Genomic DNA, 14,943 nt, shown 5'->3' with positions numbered 1-14,943 from the left:
TTCGGTCACGCCAACGGTCGTGCGTTCGAAGGCGGCCACGCGAGGCGGTCTCGCAGAAGCATGGTCGCAGCGCGCGCGGAATGTCCACGCTGTTCGCCGGCCCGCCGGGAAAGAGTCAGCGCCTTGTCCCTCGGCGCCCGAGTAACCTCGCCGCGGCGCGACGGTCGCGACATCTCTCGCACCGCGCTTGTACCACTCCGAGCGCCGCGGGCGCCAGGCCACGCGAGCCGTGCGGGAAAACAGCATATCAGGGGATGCGTGAGAGTCGCGCATCCCCACAATATATATATATATATATATATATACATACATATATATATATATATATATATATATATATATATATATATATATATATATATTGCCAGCTTTAAGTCACACCTCACCCAATAATAATTTTTTCGAATGTCTTTCCGTTCGGCGCAAATTAAGGCTATTTCTACGCACTGCACAGTTGCAGTTCACGTGCGCATTGCAAAAAAATAACAATAAATAATAAAATCTGGCAGCGGCAGCTAACAGCTTCATTTTCTGCCAGTTACTATTTTATAGTGTGTGTGTGTGTGTGTGTGTGTATATGTGTGTGTGCGTGTATGTCGGGGAGGGGGGGCGGTAAGACCTCCTTCTTCCCTATCCGCAATGCCTTCGAGAAAAATTGCGTTCCTGTACACGCTCACTGGGAACTGCGGTGCAACCTGCCATTTGGAAGACCAGAAGAACCTTTGTTTGGCTGGTGTGAATGCGCGCTCGCACCTCCATATAGGAGACATCCGGTTTTGTGTGAACAAAATATTTTACATTGCTATAATGCTCAAAAGTTCAACATAGCTTCAACATAGCTTCAGTTTGTCGCATCCGTGTTGGCTATAACCGGTGTTCTAAATGTGGAAGATTTCAGATCAGGTAAATGTATCCAGAATGAAGGAGCGCGAACCGGTGCTGCGTACGAAAAACGTGAACTTCGAGTTCTCTTACTCATTACGCGTAAGATGAATGTACAGTGATCCGTTAACAACAGTGGCTGCCAGCACAACTCGGTGAGTTATATAGGTGCCTCACCAAAAAGCCACTCCTGTCCTATCAGGTCTTGGTGTTGTACAGCAGCTGGCGATTGGATTGGATAAACCTTATTAAAGGTCCTGCAGGAAGCAGCTGGCCATATCATATTTCTTCTCCGTGCCGTTTCAGGCCTCCGTGCAATCTTTCCCTATTCATTTGGCAACGATATATTCGCGGAAAATTCAGTCGAGCTGCGCGGTTGTCCGCTGTTCTTTGGTGCTGCTCGTCGACCTGGGCGTTAAGCTCAGAGTTTCGTGACTCGAAAGACGTATTGAAAGAGTCTTTAGCACTTTGTTTTCGCAGATTTTCAGGCGTCCCGCAGCGTCCTTCCATGGTGAGACGATCTTCGTTTGTTAGCTTATTCCTAATTACTTGCTCCATCCCATCCTTCTATGGAAGGATGTGTGTTTTACCTTTTTTTTGCCTTGTGTTTTTCACTGCTCTTTACTGTATCCTTTTTGTTTGTCTGTGTGCTCTGTACTTGTAATGTAGTTCTAATGTAATGTAGTCTCTACGTTGTAGGTAGTAGTGTTTAGTGATTTCATTGTACGTAGTGGGGGCGTCCTTGTTCTCCGAGTGGTCGGGTGAAGCCGCGCGGTCTGATGCCTTTGAAAAATCGATGTAAATGACGTCGGTCTGAAAAGACGAATCCAAGTTCAAGTTAAGGTCTGTAGTGAAATCGAATGATTGTGTTTCGCATGATAACCCAGGGCTAAAGCCGTGCTGCTTGCGGAAAAAGAAAGAATTATTATCGAGATGACTGGCGACGTGGGAATATATGATGTGTTCCATTAGATTGCATGCAACCCATGCCAGCGATATAGGCCGATAATTTGACGGGTCAGAGCGATTGCACTTTTTGAAAACCGGGGTTACTTTCGCAGTCTTCCAGTCGGGCGGAATTTCACCTTCTAAAATTTCACCTTCGCTTATCTTGTATTTTTTGGCAGTAAAAGCTTTTCTACGTCAATTAAAGTGCATTATTGCAAATGTTAAGCGCGCAGATTTTATTCATTTACGTTCCCCATTTCCTGTTTACACTATATAGGACAATAAAATGTTTTCAGTCAATGATAAACCGCGCATTTTGCCAATGACTGCTGTGTCAACAATGCCTTTTTTTGCATTTTCACGAAAATACTTTTCACACTCACGTTGGGCGTCCATTAAACGTTTTCAATGATGGCTTGAAAGCGCTGAAACTATCCCATTCTTATTTAACGTGGCCACCTCACTTGAAAAAAAGGTGCACGAATTGTACTGCTCCATATGATGTTAGACACAGTACAAAATGCCGCAGCGCCACACCTTTCCCTTTTTTCCTTTACGTGTGCAAATTGACAGTGCCCTAAAACGAGAGGAACTAACCCCTAGAACTCTTGAAGAGCCTAAAGATTGAGCCCATTTAACTATTCCGCGGTAAAATATTTCACTAATTATCCTTATCATTCTCGCCATTGTTAATCTATTGCAGCTGTCGAGGTACACACTATTTTTGCGAAGCAGCGCACTGAGCCCCAATACGTTCTAGCGAAACGCGATGGGAGGAGTAGGACCAAATATGGCGGACGCCGTAGCAGACGACGCGGTTGTGTCCACCCTAGGAGAGGACGCGTGCATCGAGGCACTCTATGGTGGCCTATCGTTCCACCATTTTTGCTGGAGCGTCAATAGCAACATTGTCGTGCCATGCATCATTTTGGTTTTTATTCAAAAATGTGGCTCTAGGAACTACTCATGAAAACTACTGTTTCCCATTGAAACCCTAGCGAAACCAACAAAGCGACAAGCCACCAGGACAGGTCCCGCCCCCTAGCGGTGCCGAACATTTATTCTACATCCTTCCCCCATTGCGGCGGCACGCCTTCGGAGCGCCTTCCTTCCTACACCGTGGTCTGGAGTACTGCGGAAAAAAAAACATTGTATTGTTCTTGTGCATGTATTCGAAAGTTGTGTCGAAACCTAAGTAATCAGGCACAACTGTTGATGCTTTCAAAGACATTTTCAATTATGAATGAGCCTGCGACCAACGCCTGTCACTATAGTACAATTCGTTCTTAGAAATGAAAGGAAATTGAGCTGATTCTTTTCTTTTTTTTTTTTAGGTGGGTGTGGATGATTTTTCTTTTCATGTGCTTCGAGGAAAGTAAATCACCATTTAGAGTTGAAAGGTTTTAGGTTCTTTACAGTGCAGCCCCTTATTACAGTATACTGCTGGCCTACGCTAATGGCTGCTTTTAATATACACCACGTATCATGATACGGCTTCTAGACCTACTTTGATGGAGCATCACCTCCCATGCCTCACAGACTAGGAAGGTGCTCCTGACTTTCTTATCCTTGTTCACGTACTCTTTGACTACTGTTTGACTTGCCTCAGTTACGCTGTTCAAAGGCAGACAGTAAGTCTCCTCAGTTGACGCATGCGTTGAAGGTTAAAGCAGAAAGGACAATGGAGCGTGTATTGCGTTCGAAGGCTCTGTTTAAGAAAATACAAGTTTTCTAATATCAATAATGGCAACATTAATCAAACTTAATCAAATATGAGAGAGAGATTTTATTCATAGAATGCCAAAGATGTGGGTGTCCACTAGTGTGATCTAGCCCGCTACTGAGCACAAAAAGAATGGGAATGAAAAGGGGGAATGATTAGGATGAATTAGATGGATGCTAGATGCACGATTCTGCAGGACCACTCATGGCATGGGCCCACTAGGTGTTGTGGAAATGTCCCCAGACATGAACGATATCCCCAGTGGACTTTCTCTTCTTCTTTTAATCTTTCCGTCCACTTTTCCCTTTCCCCAGTGTCGTAGGTTCAACGTGCATAGAAAACGACTTCTAGAAGGTCCCTTCCGCCAACTTGGATTAGCCATTACGCTACCTATCATTCTGTCTCTGGGGGCGTCGGCGCTAGGACACTGTAATAGGAACGTATGTGATGCCATATATAATTTTATAATGGAAACATGGAGACTTCCATGCTAATTTTACTGTTTTATATTCCACAACAAGAAACCAAGAATATAAACTTCTAATTTTAAGAAACTATAGCATGAAAATTATTATTAACGATTAGAATTCATTTAATATCTCATTTTCAGCAAAAAAATCCTATTTAGGTATTTATTCTTTTTCGACCCACTGCCGCCCGATTCATGACCAATTCCCCGTAGTGGGTTGTGCCATAACTACAGGCACCAAGCCAAACCAAACCAAACCAGTGTAGGGTAGCCAACCGGGCTCAGTCCTGGTTAACCTCCCTACCTTTCATTTATCATTTGCTCTCTCTCTCTCTCTCTTCCCAGACATCAATCAGTGAAAATTTCTTCGTGTCTTGGCCAACCTCCACTGACGCAAGGGAAGGTCCTTAAAGACCTGGTGGACATCGATACGCATCAAAAGGATAAACTAGTTACTGGCACTCACTCATGAGCTTACGAAAGTGCATGACCTCCGAGCTTCGTAAGTTCTAGTTATAAGGCCACTAAAAATGTAAATGATGAATTGCATTTGACGATCAAAGGAAATAGAATGTCGCAGGAAACCGTTTCAATAATCAGAATGTAATCACTACCTATCAAAAGTAGCTACATATGATATCATGCAGGGTGATCATTTTTGGGTTTTACGGAAGTTTTAAAAATCGCCTGTTGCAGATTACATGAAATTTATTTATCAGTAGATCATCACGGGCATTGGTGAAGCGCTTGCGTACATTAAGAAATGGCGCAGTCGCCAAAATACTACGTTGCAGGTGAACACAAGTCATAAGGGTATCAGCGAAGTTGTCAAGGAGAATATGCATGTCTCTACCTTTAATAAGTTCGTGTTGTCTCGGTGATATTATCGCGTGCATATTTAGAAAGCCGGAGGTTGTCAATTATAAACGCTTCTGCAAAATTTTCATCCTTCAAGTGTCGATCCTGACGCGTCCACAACCTCACCGAAGCTTCTCTAGCAGAAGACTCATGTTCTCCAAGTGTGAGTGCCGCGGCCATTATGAACGCAGGCTGACGTAGTAAGCGGACGTCCTTGGATGGACGAAGTGAAAGAAAGAAATGCCAGATATTACGAAAGGAAGTCGCCCCTCGCGTATCCACTGGGAAGGCCGCTCGAGACGCGTGAAGCAGCGGCAGCAGCATGCCGATAAGTTTTCTCGCGATCGGTTCTGACGCCTGACGACGCGCCGCCTCTGCACACATGCCAAAAGGTAAGCGCTCATTTGGGTGTACGCGCACGTGCGCACCGCTTGCCACTTTGCACGCGAATGCCAAGATAACATATCCGCAGGTGCTAAAAACGATAAACAAATTAGGGTCAAAATTACTTCGCCACGCGCTCGCACGCGTGCCCTTGCGATTTCGTGTGGACGAGCGAGCGCATTTCATATATGAATGGGAAAGGAATGGACTGAAAGGGGGAAGTTACGGAGCGGTGCGTCGACACCATCGGAGCACCGGATACATAGAAGTCGAGAAGACCTCAACCACTTCGTGCAAATCTTTCACAACCGGTTGAAATTATTGTTCTCCATACCAAACAAAACTGGAAAATGGAAGCGTGGGTAGTGTGCTGACAGAAGGTGGCGATTAAAACCAAAAGAATTACTCGAAAATCATCGGCAGACATGACCGTGTCACCTTTCCGATACAGCCTTTCGGCTGAATCGGCACACCTGCATTGGAACGCGACGTTGTACCCTCGAGCAAGTTTTCATCCTTTTTTTTTCGTAGACGCTAGCTATTTTTTTAAAATGTAGCTGTCTCGAACAGAAGCGCTGCTATGGAATTGTCACTTGGCATTGTAGGATGTGCCCTTCGAAATTTGCATTTGACTTTCACGTCCAGCCTTGTCGTCGTGGCAGGGATATATAACAACCTCAGGGCGTAAGATGAATATCTGAGAACGCCTTTAACATAATCCAGGCAATAATCCTTAGTAACAATGGCTGAGAACGAACGGGCTAGTAAAGCGTACGCGGTTGTCGTTTTTGCGGATAACTGAAACTACAATGAAAACTTTCAGACGTGAGCAGTGACTTATGGTTTTTGCTGAAGTGGGTCGAGCCCTGCGTTCTTGTTTCCACAAGACGGTTATCCTTCGTCTGAAGGTAAACTCAAGCATGCATTTATTTTTGTCAGTGATTGCATGATTCACATAGACAAAAACATATTATAGACATCTCATAGTTGAGGCGATCCTTACTGAGGGGCTAACTTTTCTTTTAATTGGGTCAGCGTAATTCCATGTCTGCTTATGTCGTAAGCTTCCACACATAAGACACTTGAGGAGGTTGAAGGACATTCGTCCACTTAAGCAAGTGCTCATTCCATTACTGGCTACAAGTCTTATCGGCAAGCGTCAGCCATTTCATTCCTTGGTGTAGGAGCCACTAGCGAATTTGCCACTATGCTGAAGTGCGGCGTCTTGTGCAGTCGTAAACGTCGCAAGTCTCCATTCATTCAGCTAACGCCGTAAGTGATTTTGGAAAAGCATGTAAGCGATCGTAGAAGACTTTGTCCTCGCCTGTAGCGCAAAAGTTGCATGAACGAGGCAAATACATCAAATAAAAGCGATGGTTTTCCGCCCGGTAATTCCGAAGAAGTGCGACGTCAGCCGGGGCTGTCGATGTCGGATTGCGATGTGCAAATATGCTAAAAACGGATGCCCAGTGCTTTGACTTTTTTGTGTCATAGTGGTGAGAAAGTTTGGGAGACACTTAAGACTGTTTAGGTGTGGTAATTCGAAAGCATTGTAGTCGCTTTGGGGAAATGTTTTTGCTTAGGTATTCACTCGTATGTCGTCGTGCCCGGTGTAAACTTGCACGGCGTTCCTTTTTGTGTTCCCTTGCTTCGTCTTCTGTGGCGTGCTTCCGTGGGCGACCACGTTTCACAGATGCCGCTGAGGTAGACGTTTCGAAGTGCATCCCAGTAAACACGGCACCGATAAAATCTGAAGAGCAGGTGACACGCGGGAGGCGGCGACGTGACGTGTGCAAGGACGCACGCACATAGGCACACCTCATTTTGTACGCTCATGATCTGGCGTCGAGAGTGCATCGCAGTAGAGACAGCACCGATGAAATCCGAAGCGCAGATGACACGTGGAAGTTAGTGACGGAGGCAGTGACGTGACGTGTGCGAGGACGCACGCACTAGGCACAACTTTAGTCAGCCGTAACCATGGAGCCACCTTGGCGTCGGGAAAGCGTGCTCGTCTCGCTCCGCGGAAGCCAGGGTTCGATTCCCACCCAGAACACGATGTACCCATATTTTTTGCTGTGTTCCATCTATTGACTTTGCTTACAGAAGCCTGCCTGACGAATTTCATGTCAGTCCGAGCATTTTTGACGGGTTTTTGCTCTTCGCGCCGTAGGCCATTTTTGGTACCATCTTTCGGTCAGGCCGCCGACAACAACGCCAGACTTTCACGTAATGAGGCATATAATTCTTTCGCATTGAAACTGTCCCTAAGCTAAAAGAAATAAACAGTATTGCTTACTTGGGCGACGAAGTGAGTAAATGCCATCTGAGTCAACAGTTGCCTTTTTGTCTGTTTAACGTTTGTGCCAGACTGTCTGACACAAAAGTTAACGAAGCTTCAGAGACTGGAAAGTATGCATAAATGTTGGTCATAATTACGATTTCATCGCTGGTCCCCATCATAAAAAGTACCCATGAGCTTAAGCGAGCAAAGGCTGCTGACATTTTTGTTCTGTTTTTCCCTAACGCTTCTTTCGGCAAACTCTTCTGCTCAAGTTCATCTTGCTTTTGCGGATGGGTAATATAAACTGCACGAGGCGAATGCTAGGGGCCATTCACGAGGCATTTAGTTTGTAAGTCTTATTGGCTATAGGCCGCCCACCTTTTACTAATAATATTAGCCCTGCTCTATTCTTGATTTTCGGGGAGAGGACAAGAAATGGGGGTGTGCGATGCATTCTAGAAATGCTTGTTTAGTCAGTAACTAAATAATATCGTTAAATTTAAACTCAATTCTTTGTTTTCAATAAAATTTGAGAGTCGACCATGCAAGAACAATTGCAATTTAATTAGCAGGGCTTGTGAGCACACGTACATGGTAGTACGGACAAATACGGACAAATGTATACTGACACATTGCAGGAACGAAGGCAGCATTAAAAGTAACAACATACGAATGAATATTCAAGCGTAATAGCATTTAAATATTCATATATACTATACATTCAATATATATAGTGCACAAAACGAGTGTAAGCAACATTTCACAGAAAAAGTGCATTTAGAAACAGTCGACATTTTACTGGTGCCATGGACGACATGACATGCATCATTAACATCTTGTTAGAAAACGAAATCACGCATTTGTTTTTAGATGCGTGTAAAACAGGCAACTCTATTTTTATATCCGTTTAACAATGATGGCAAAGTGAATCTCAGTGATTGCCGAAAGTAACCAGATGCCGACGCGACACGAGCCATTTGTTGGGGCAGCGTGTGGGAGTCACTCTGTTGTTTAGTTATGGGGCGGCCAATCGCTCTAAGAACGTTCCAATTGTTTTCTAGCTCGTGAATAAGAGTTAAATGAATGAAAATCAAACATGCGCTGCATACAAATTTATCACTGAGCAATAACGTAATGTGGTATGAGTGAATCAGGATCAGGAATAGCAATGACTATGAGTAACGACCAGGAAGCCTTTTATTTTGCACAAATTTTTGAGGGCAGCTCGATGCGATAGATAAAAATCGCCACACAGGTTCCAGTGCGTTCCAGTGCAAAAAAAAAAAAAAGAACTCCGAGCCCTTGCGCTGAAGTGCGGCCGCCGCGGTATCCCGAGCTTCACCAAAATTATAGCCAACCGGCATCGCTTCATGTTGGCGTCGCTTTCAGAATACCACGTCATGTGTACTGAGTCGACGGATGCTGATTCGACAGACATGAAGAGCATGAATAACATTGAGAAGTAGACCTCTATATGTTCGCGTCCATAAAACCAAATTGAGTGAGCCAGTTCAGAAGTCCAGTTGGCACATCCCTTGGCACCGAACCGATAGCTAAATTCACAAGGCTTTTCGTTCATAAACTGTTTGCCGTTGGGCGGTTCACCTTCGTTAATTGTATGTCTGACATCACGATTGACTGTCATCTGCTCTGACAAACAGGTCAATCGTGAAACGTTTTTGCGAATGCGAGCCCGTATTCGCAAAATGGTTTTATAGCATAATTGGTTCAGAAAAGAAAATTTCAGCCAATGCTGATACTAGCATATCATTAATAGTGAAGTCGGCTGGCCAATCGCAACGAGCACTTGCGAATCAAATGCTTTGCGAATTCAACACACAGTCCCGAGTTTACACCGCTTCGTTTTTGACTTCAAGATTACCCGCCGCAAATTGCCCAGAGGCTGTTGCGTTGCGCCTCTGAGCTTGAGGGCGCGAATTCGAACCCGGCCGCGGCGGTCGCATTCCAATTGCGACAGGATGCAAAAGCGATCGTGTACATTCTGCACTGTGTGCACGTTAAAGAACCCCCGGCAGTCAAAATTAACCCGGAGGCACTACGACGTGCCTCATAATCAGATCGTGGTTTTGGGAAGTGCCCAGAATTTATTTTAACGTCCAAGATCATCTCGCCACTTGGCGTTCAGTCGAGGCGACTATAAGTTCACGAACAGTGTTTGGAATTAACGATTTCTGCCTGCAGTTTAACTTTCATACGCGACCGCATTTAGCGGCACCTTGCAAAGCGGAACAAGCCGTGTCAATCTACGTCTGCGCAGACGATTTTACTTAGCTCGACCCAACATTTGGTATGTCTGATCAGGGTATGCAAGAATTAAAACAGACTAAAAGAAACACGGTAGTGTCGACGTGAAGGCTTTGCGAAAAAGCGTACTGCATTTCATAACCGAGCTAGTAACAGAGGCTGCTGCATTGTGTGCAGGTACAGAAAGAGAGAGAGAAATAGAAGAGAGGAAAGGCAGGGAGGTTAACCAGACGCACGTCCGGTTTGCATCAAGTTATATAACACACCGACGTGCATAAATTGTTATTCCTCTTTCCTCGTTCTGTCGCTGTGGCGCAACATATGTATATGATTAACTCGGATTGCTGTAATGCCATTTAGTGCCGAAAGGCTCGTCCGAGCTTGGTTACACTTTTACTGCCTTGCGCCTCCGTGCGGCAGAGTTGGCTGACATTCACTCGCCGGGTTTCATGTTAATGATCGGTTCTCTATAAAAGGCCGCAGCTGAAAATGGTTTCCTTATTGCCCGAAGCCTCTCATATTTCCGGCTTTCCTACCCATGATATTAAGCAGGACGCAACAGACGTTCTAACGTCACCAAGGTAACGCGAAAACTCGCGTTATTTGAAAGCAATAAAGATTTTGGTGTTGCCTCTTGATGCACAAATGTCATCTATCAGTATTCATTCTGACTTTACTTTTTTTCCTCAAATTTTTATTCACAGAGGAACGCTCCACCACACTCGCGTTACCAAGATGGCTATGTCCTCAGTTTTCTAGACATTTCAATTTTGTTGTTGTTTTTAACGAAGAGTTCACATATGACCTTTGATAAGTTCTTTCCGTTGCAGTTTTTCCGCCTGTGAACTCATTTCTGTGCTGCTCGCCTTTCACTTGAAAGGCAGGGCGGCTCCTTTTTTTCTCTCTCTCTCTTATCGCGTCGCTCATTATCTACTAGGACCAGAAGCTTATAAGGGCGCGTTCGCCATAACGCCCCCCTGCAATTGGCGGTGATAGCGGGCTGCACAGAGCGAGAAGCCATCTGGTTCTGATATGGCACTTCCCGGTTGCTAATTGTTTTGTTGCTGCGCGCGATGTGCATTCGCAAGGGCGGTGTTTCTTTTTTTTTTTTTTCTGCGGAGCACTCAATAAGAAGCAGATAAGGGGACGAATTCACAAAGGTTCTCGGTCGAAAAAACTATGTGTTATTGGCTGGTTGCATTCGTCATTACTATATACGTCCCCACTGCGGTAGCGCAGTGATTATGACGTTGCACAGCTGAGCTCGAAGTCGCGGGTTCGATCTCGGCCGTGGTGGCCGCATTCCAGTATAGGGGCGGAATGCAAAAAAAAAAACGCTCCTATACCGTGCCTTGTTGCAAGTTAAATCACCCCAGATGGTCAAAACTGATCTGGAGCTTCCCACTACGGGCGTGCCTAATAATCAAATCGGGGTTTTCGTACGCAAAACCAAAGAATACAATTTTTTTTAATATTATGTTCACTATCACGATTGACCGGTGCATTTTCTTAAGAACCGGATCCACGACCATGTTCTTACTAACGCTTGCGCTGTTAGTAAGAACATGGCGCTGCCTGATTGTGATGTGAACTAAATATTAGCGAATGTGGCTGACAAACCATAAACAACTCTTCCGAACACCAATTACGAGGGAAGGGCTTTGTGAATTCAGCTGCAAATCAGGGGCAGAATTTACAAAGTTTTTCATTCATAAGCGCCATTTGCAATTGGTAAATAGCGCTTATGAAGGATGTGCGTGTGCGTTAAGGGTTGAATAAAACAAAATCATTGTGGTGGGTTTGTCAGGCAATCGGATGAATCAAACATACACTACTTGTTACGCCAAGATGCGACATGGGTAAGTAGGAGCTTTTCTTTCTTTCCTTCAATTGATAGCACTTAGGAGAGAGAATCAACGTTCGGGGCAAGCATGCACGGACAGAGAACTAAAAGCTATTGCCAAAACGTGGAAAGTGAGAGTGGTGATAGAGTAGGATACACGAAAACGCGACGACGATAGGCCGAATGCACAAAGGTTTTCGTTCGTAAGTGTTGCTTTCACGAATTATATGTGTGGCGCCACGTTTGGCAGGCATCTGCTGTAGCGAACAGTTTTAAAGTAGGAATATTTCTTTTTTTTTCTGAATGCCGGCCCTTGTTTTCGAGATGATTGCGTTATTCTACTCTATAATTCTTGTTGCCGAATTCACAAAGCTCTGTTCGTAAGTCCTTTTTGGTATTGGTCGGCCGTTTTCGACAATAATGTGACCAAAATACGATTACCTGGAAGCTGCTCAATATGCTTTTGCAAACAAATATAGCGTAAGATTCGTGTGTGTTTGTGTGTGTGTGTGTGTGTGTGTGTGTGTGTGTGTGTGCGTGTGCGTGTGCGAGCGTGTGCGTGTGTGTGTGTGTGTGCGTGCGAGTGTGTGTGTGTGTGTGCGTGTGTGTTTGTGTGTGTGTATGTGTGTGTGTGTGTGTGTGCGTGTGTGAGCGTGCGTGTGTGAGCGTGCGTGTTTGAGCGTGTGTGTTTGTGTGTAATACGGGTCGTAGATCTTGTTCAGGTGGTTTTTATTGACTACTTTATGCTTGCTCACAGCTTTTATGACTTCCCTACACTGCGGAAGTAAAGTTATAGTAAAACAAAAGGAATATTAGAACATTCTATCATGGCTTACAGTGCTCGAGAGCACTCCCGTACAAAAATGACACTTGATTAACCATTGATGTATTGTTGGGGAATTGTTGAAACAACGGACTTCAACAAATTTTCAAAAGCAATTGAGTTGGCTCAACACTTGCACAATAATATTACCGTTGAGTGCTCTCAATAAGCAATTTATTGGGTAATTTGTGTTGATTTTTGTAGTTGTTTTTTTGTTGTGTAGCAGTTGAGTCCAGTATACAATAATTAGGACTCACATAGGAAGATATTCCAAAAATTTAATGCGAAGCGTTCCAACCTCATTCCTGTCACTTTGCGGCAGGTAGGTTCTTCTTTCGCCTCGTTTTCATAAAAAGAAAATAATGTGTTACCGATGGGGTGGCACTGAACGTCGGCCGTCGAGCCCGGTGCTCTAGCCATTAGGCCACGAACGCGCGCATGCTCCTCTCGTTCGAAAGCCAGGAAGTTCTGAAATGCTTGGCGCGTGCGCAGCGTGCCACTTCCTCGGGCTGTCGCTACAGCTGGCGCTTTCAAGCGCCTATCTCCGGTACCGCCCCACTTTTGTAGCCGTTTCCGCTCTGTAAAAACTGCAGCGTTAGACTAGCTTCATGACCGCCCAAGTACATAACGATTTATTTCTTCGCCGGTGTACAAATGCCATCGTCGTTTTCACATACACTAGATGACATAGCAATTGGTACGATCCAAAATGAGCACGTTTCGGGGACCAGAAGAATGCGAAGTTCACTCGCAAACATGGTGACTACGCGCATGTGGAGTTCCCCAAAAGTAGACACGGCGGCAGCGCGGCCGGCGATAAGACAGACGCCGACACGCGACGACGCTACCTTCGAGCATCCGACGCGCTGTGGGAACCGTAGGATGCAAGTGGCGCACACGCTGCAAACATACACGTGAGAGATCTTCGAATTTCCTGCGTCGCACCCTCTGTCCGGGAAGTAAATATAGCTTTTTTTATCCAACGGCCGTGGTACTAGATAAAACGGACGGACGGAAAAAACTTTAATGGAAAAAGGACCTGCGAGGTTGCCAGCCCGGGCTCAGGCCACCCGGGCATTGTGTGCGGTGAGGCATAGCCTTTCCACCGCTGCCCGGGCCCGCTGGATAGCCCATAATTGGTCGTTTAGTTCTGAGCTAGTCAGAGCGCTTAGCCATCGCTCCTCGAGAAGGTCCGGTTCTATGTTGTCCTCTACGTATACTGAACTGATCTGTGTGCACTTCCACAAGATGTGTGCCATGTCTGCGTGTTCGTGTTTGCAGAGCTTGCAGCTAGCGTCTGGATATTGTGTTGAATTTATTCTGTTTAAGTGTACTGGGTTTCGGAACGTTCTGGTTTGCAATCTTCTCCAATCTGTTTCTTGAGACCTGTCGAGTTGTTTGTGGGGTTGTGGGTATGCTTCTCTACAACGAACACGCTTTGAGATCGCAGCGCGCAGCCGCTATAACCATTGACTTCAAAGAGCTTCTGATTCTGAAACAGCCGCAACAGTATCGCAGCTAAGTGCTGTATCTGCGGCTGCTCCCGACTCTCGCCTTGCAAGATGCATGCGATTTATTTGAGCCTCGCCGAACTGTCGTCCTCCCATCTCCCAAGCCTGCAGGGCAGGTCCCGTATGTTCAGTTAAATAGAAGAACACCAAAGGGGAATGAAAGAAATACAGGTCACGGACTCTTATCATACCTTACGTGTCGCCTCGTCATCTGCAAAGGTGCTATAAACTATTCTAGTAGCGTTACTTTTGTAAAAACAATAAAATTAGTAGTAGTTTTTATTTCTAGGTGGCGCTACGAACGTCAAGGTAGCGTTCGGGTGTGTGTGTGTGTGTGTGTGTGTGTGTGTGTGTGTGTGTGTGTGTGTGTGTGTGTGTGTGTGTGTGTGTGTGCGCGCGCACGCGGTTGCAACCGTTGTAACTTCGTTTTGAGCACACTTTTGCAACAGTACACACCGTTACCGCTAGTTCCGTAGTCGCATATTTTGGTCGTAGTATTTATTGTTTAAGCTACAAATTAGGTTGTTCTTAAAACTTTATGAAGTTTAGTGGATGAAAAATTATTACCAATTAATTAGTGGTTTTTCCGTGCGGTTACTTTGTGTTTGAAAGGTTTTTACAACTCCATACGATAGTGAAGCTGTGAACGGCTTTCGGACTCAGTTGGTTGCCGTTGTGTAGTGAATCACGCCTCGTACTTTTTGATGAAAGCATTTTTTCTTTTCGGACATCATGACGCACATTTTAGTGAAATGCTTTAACGACGATAAGTGGGACGTTTATCCGTTGAAGTCGTTGGCTGACCCAGCTACTAGTCTTCGACTGATGTGCGAGCCTGGCTGTTTTGATGAGCTGCGCTGCAGAGGTCATGATTCCTGTTGGAGAGAAGGCACCCCGAAACAGTCGCAGCCGAACTTATGCAGATAGGTAAGTAATCTCGTTTTCTTGGGCAC

At 45.2% G+C, this 14,943-nt stretch overlaps 1 protein-coding gene across 2 annotated transcripts in view; it reads left to right on the top strand.

Moving 5' to 3' along the window:
* The first annotated feature begins 5,148 nt into the window (after positions 1-5,148).
* LOC126547026 (pancreatic lipase-related protein 2-like) overlaps positions 5,149-14,943 on the top strand; it is a 48,356-nt gene continuing 38,561 nt past the window's right edge. Inside the window, exon 1 of one of the 2 annotated variants that reach the window (XM_050194845.3) lies at positions 5,149-5,272. In XM_050194845.3, the coding sequence (XP_050050802.2) occupies positions 5,263-5,272 (10 nt within the window). In that variant the 5' untranslated portion in view covers positions 5,149-5,262. Of the gene's footprint in view, positions 5,273-13,287; positions 13,394-14,943 lie in introns of those variants that run through there. The other variant, XM_055062985.2, reaches the window with a different exon arrangement.

This window comes from Dermacentor andersoni, chromosome 1, assembly GCF_023375885.2.
Source record: "Dermacentor andersoni chromosome 1, qqDerAnde1_hic_scaffold, whole genome shotgun sequence".
NCBI lineage: Eukaryota > Metazoa > Arthropoda > Arachnida > Ixodida > Ixodidae > Dermacentor > Dermacentor andersoni.
Note: the sequence above shows the minus strand (reverse complement) of the source record. Positions and strands in the feature narration are given on the sequence as shown.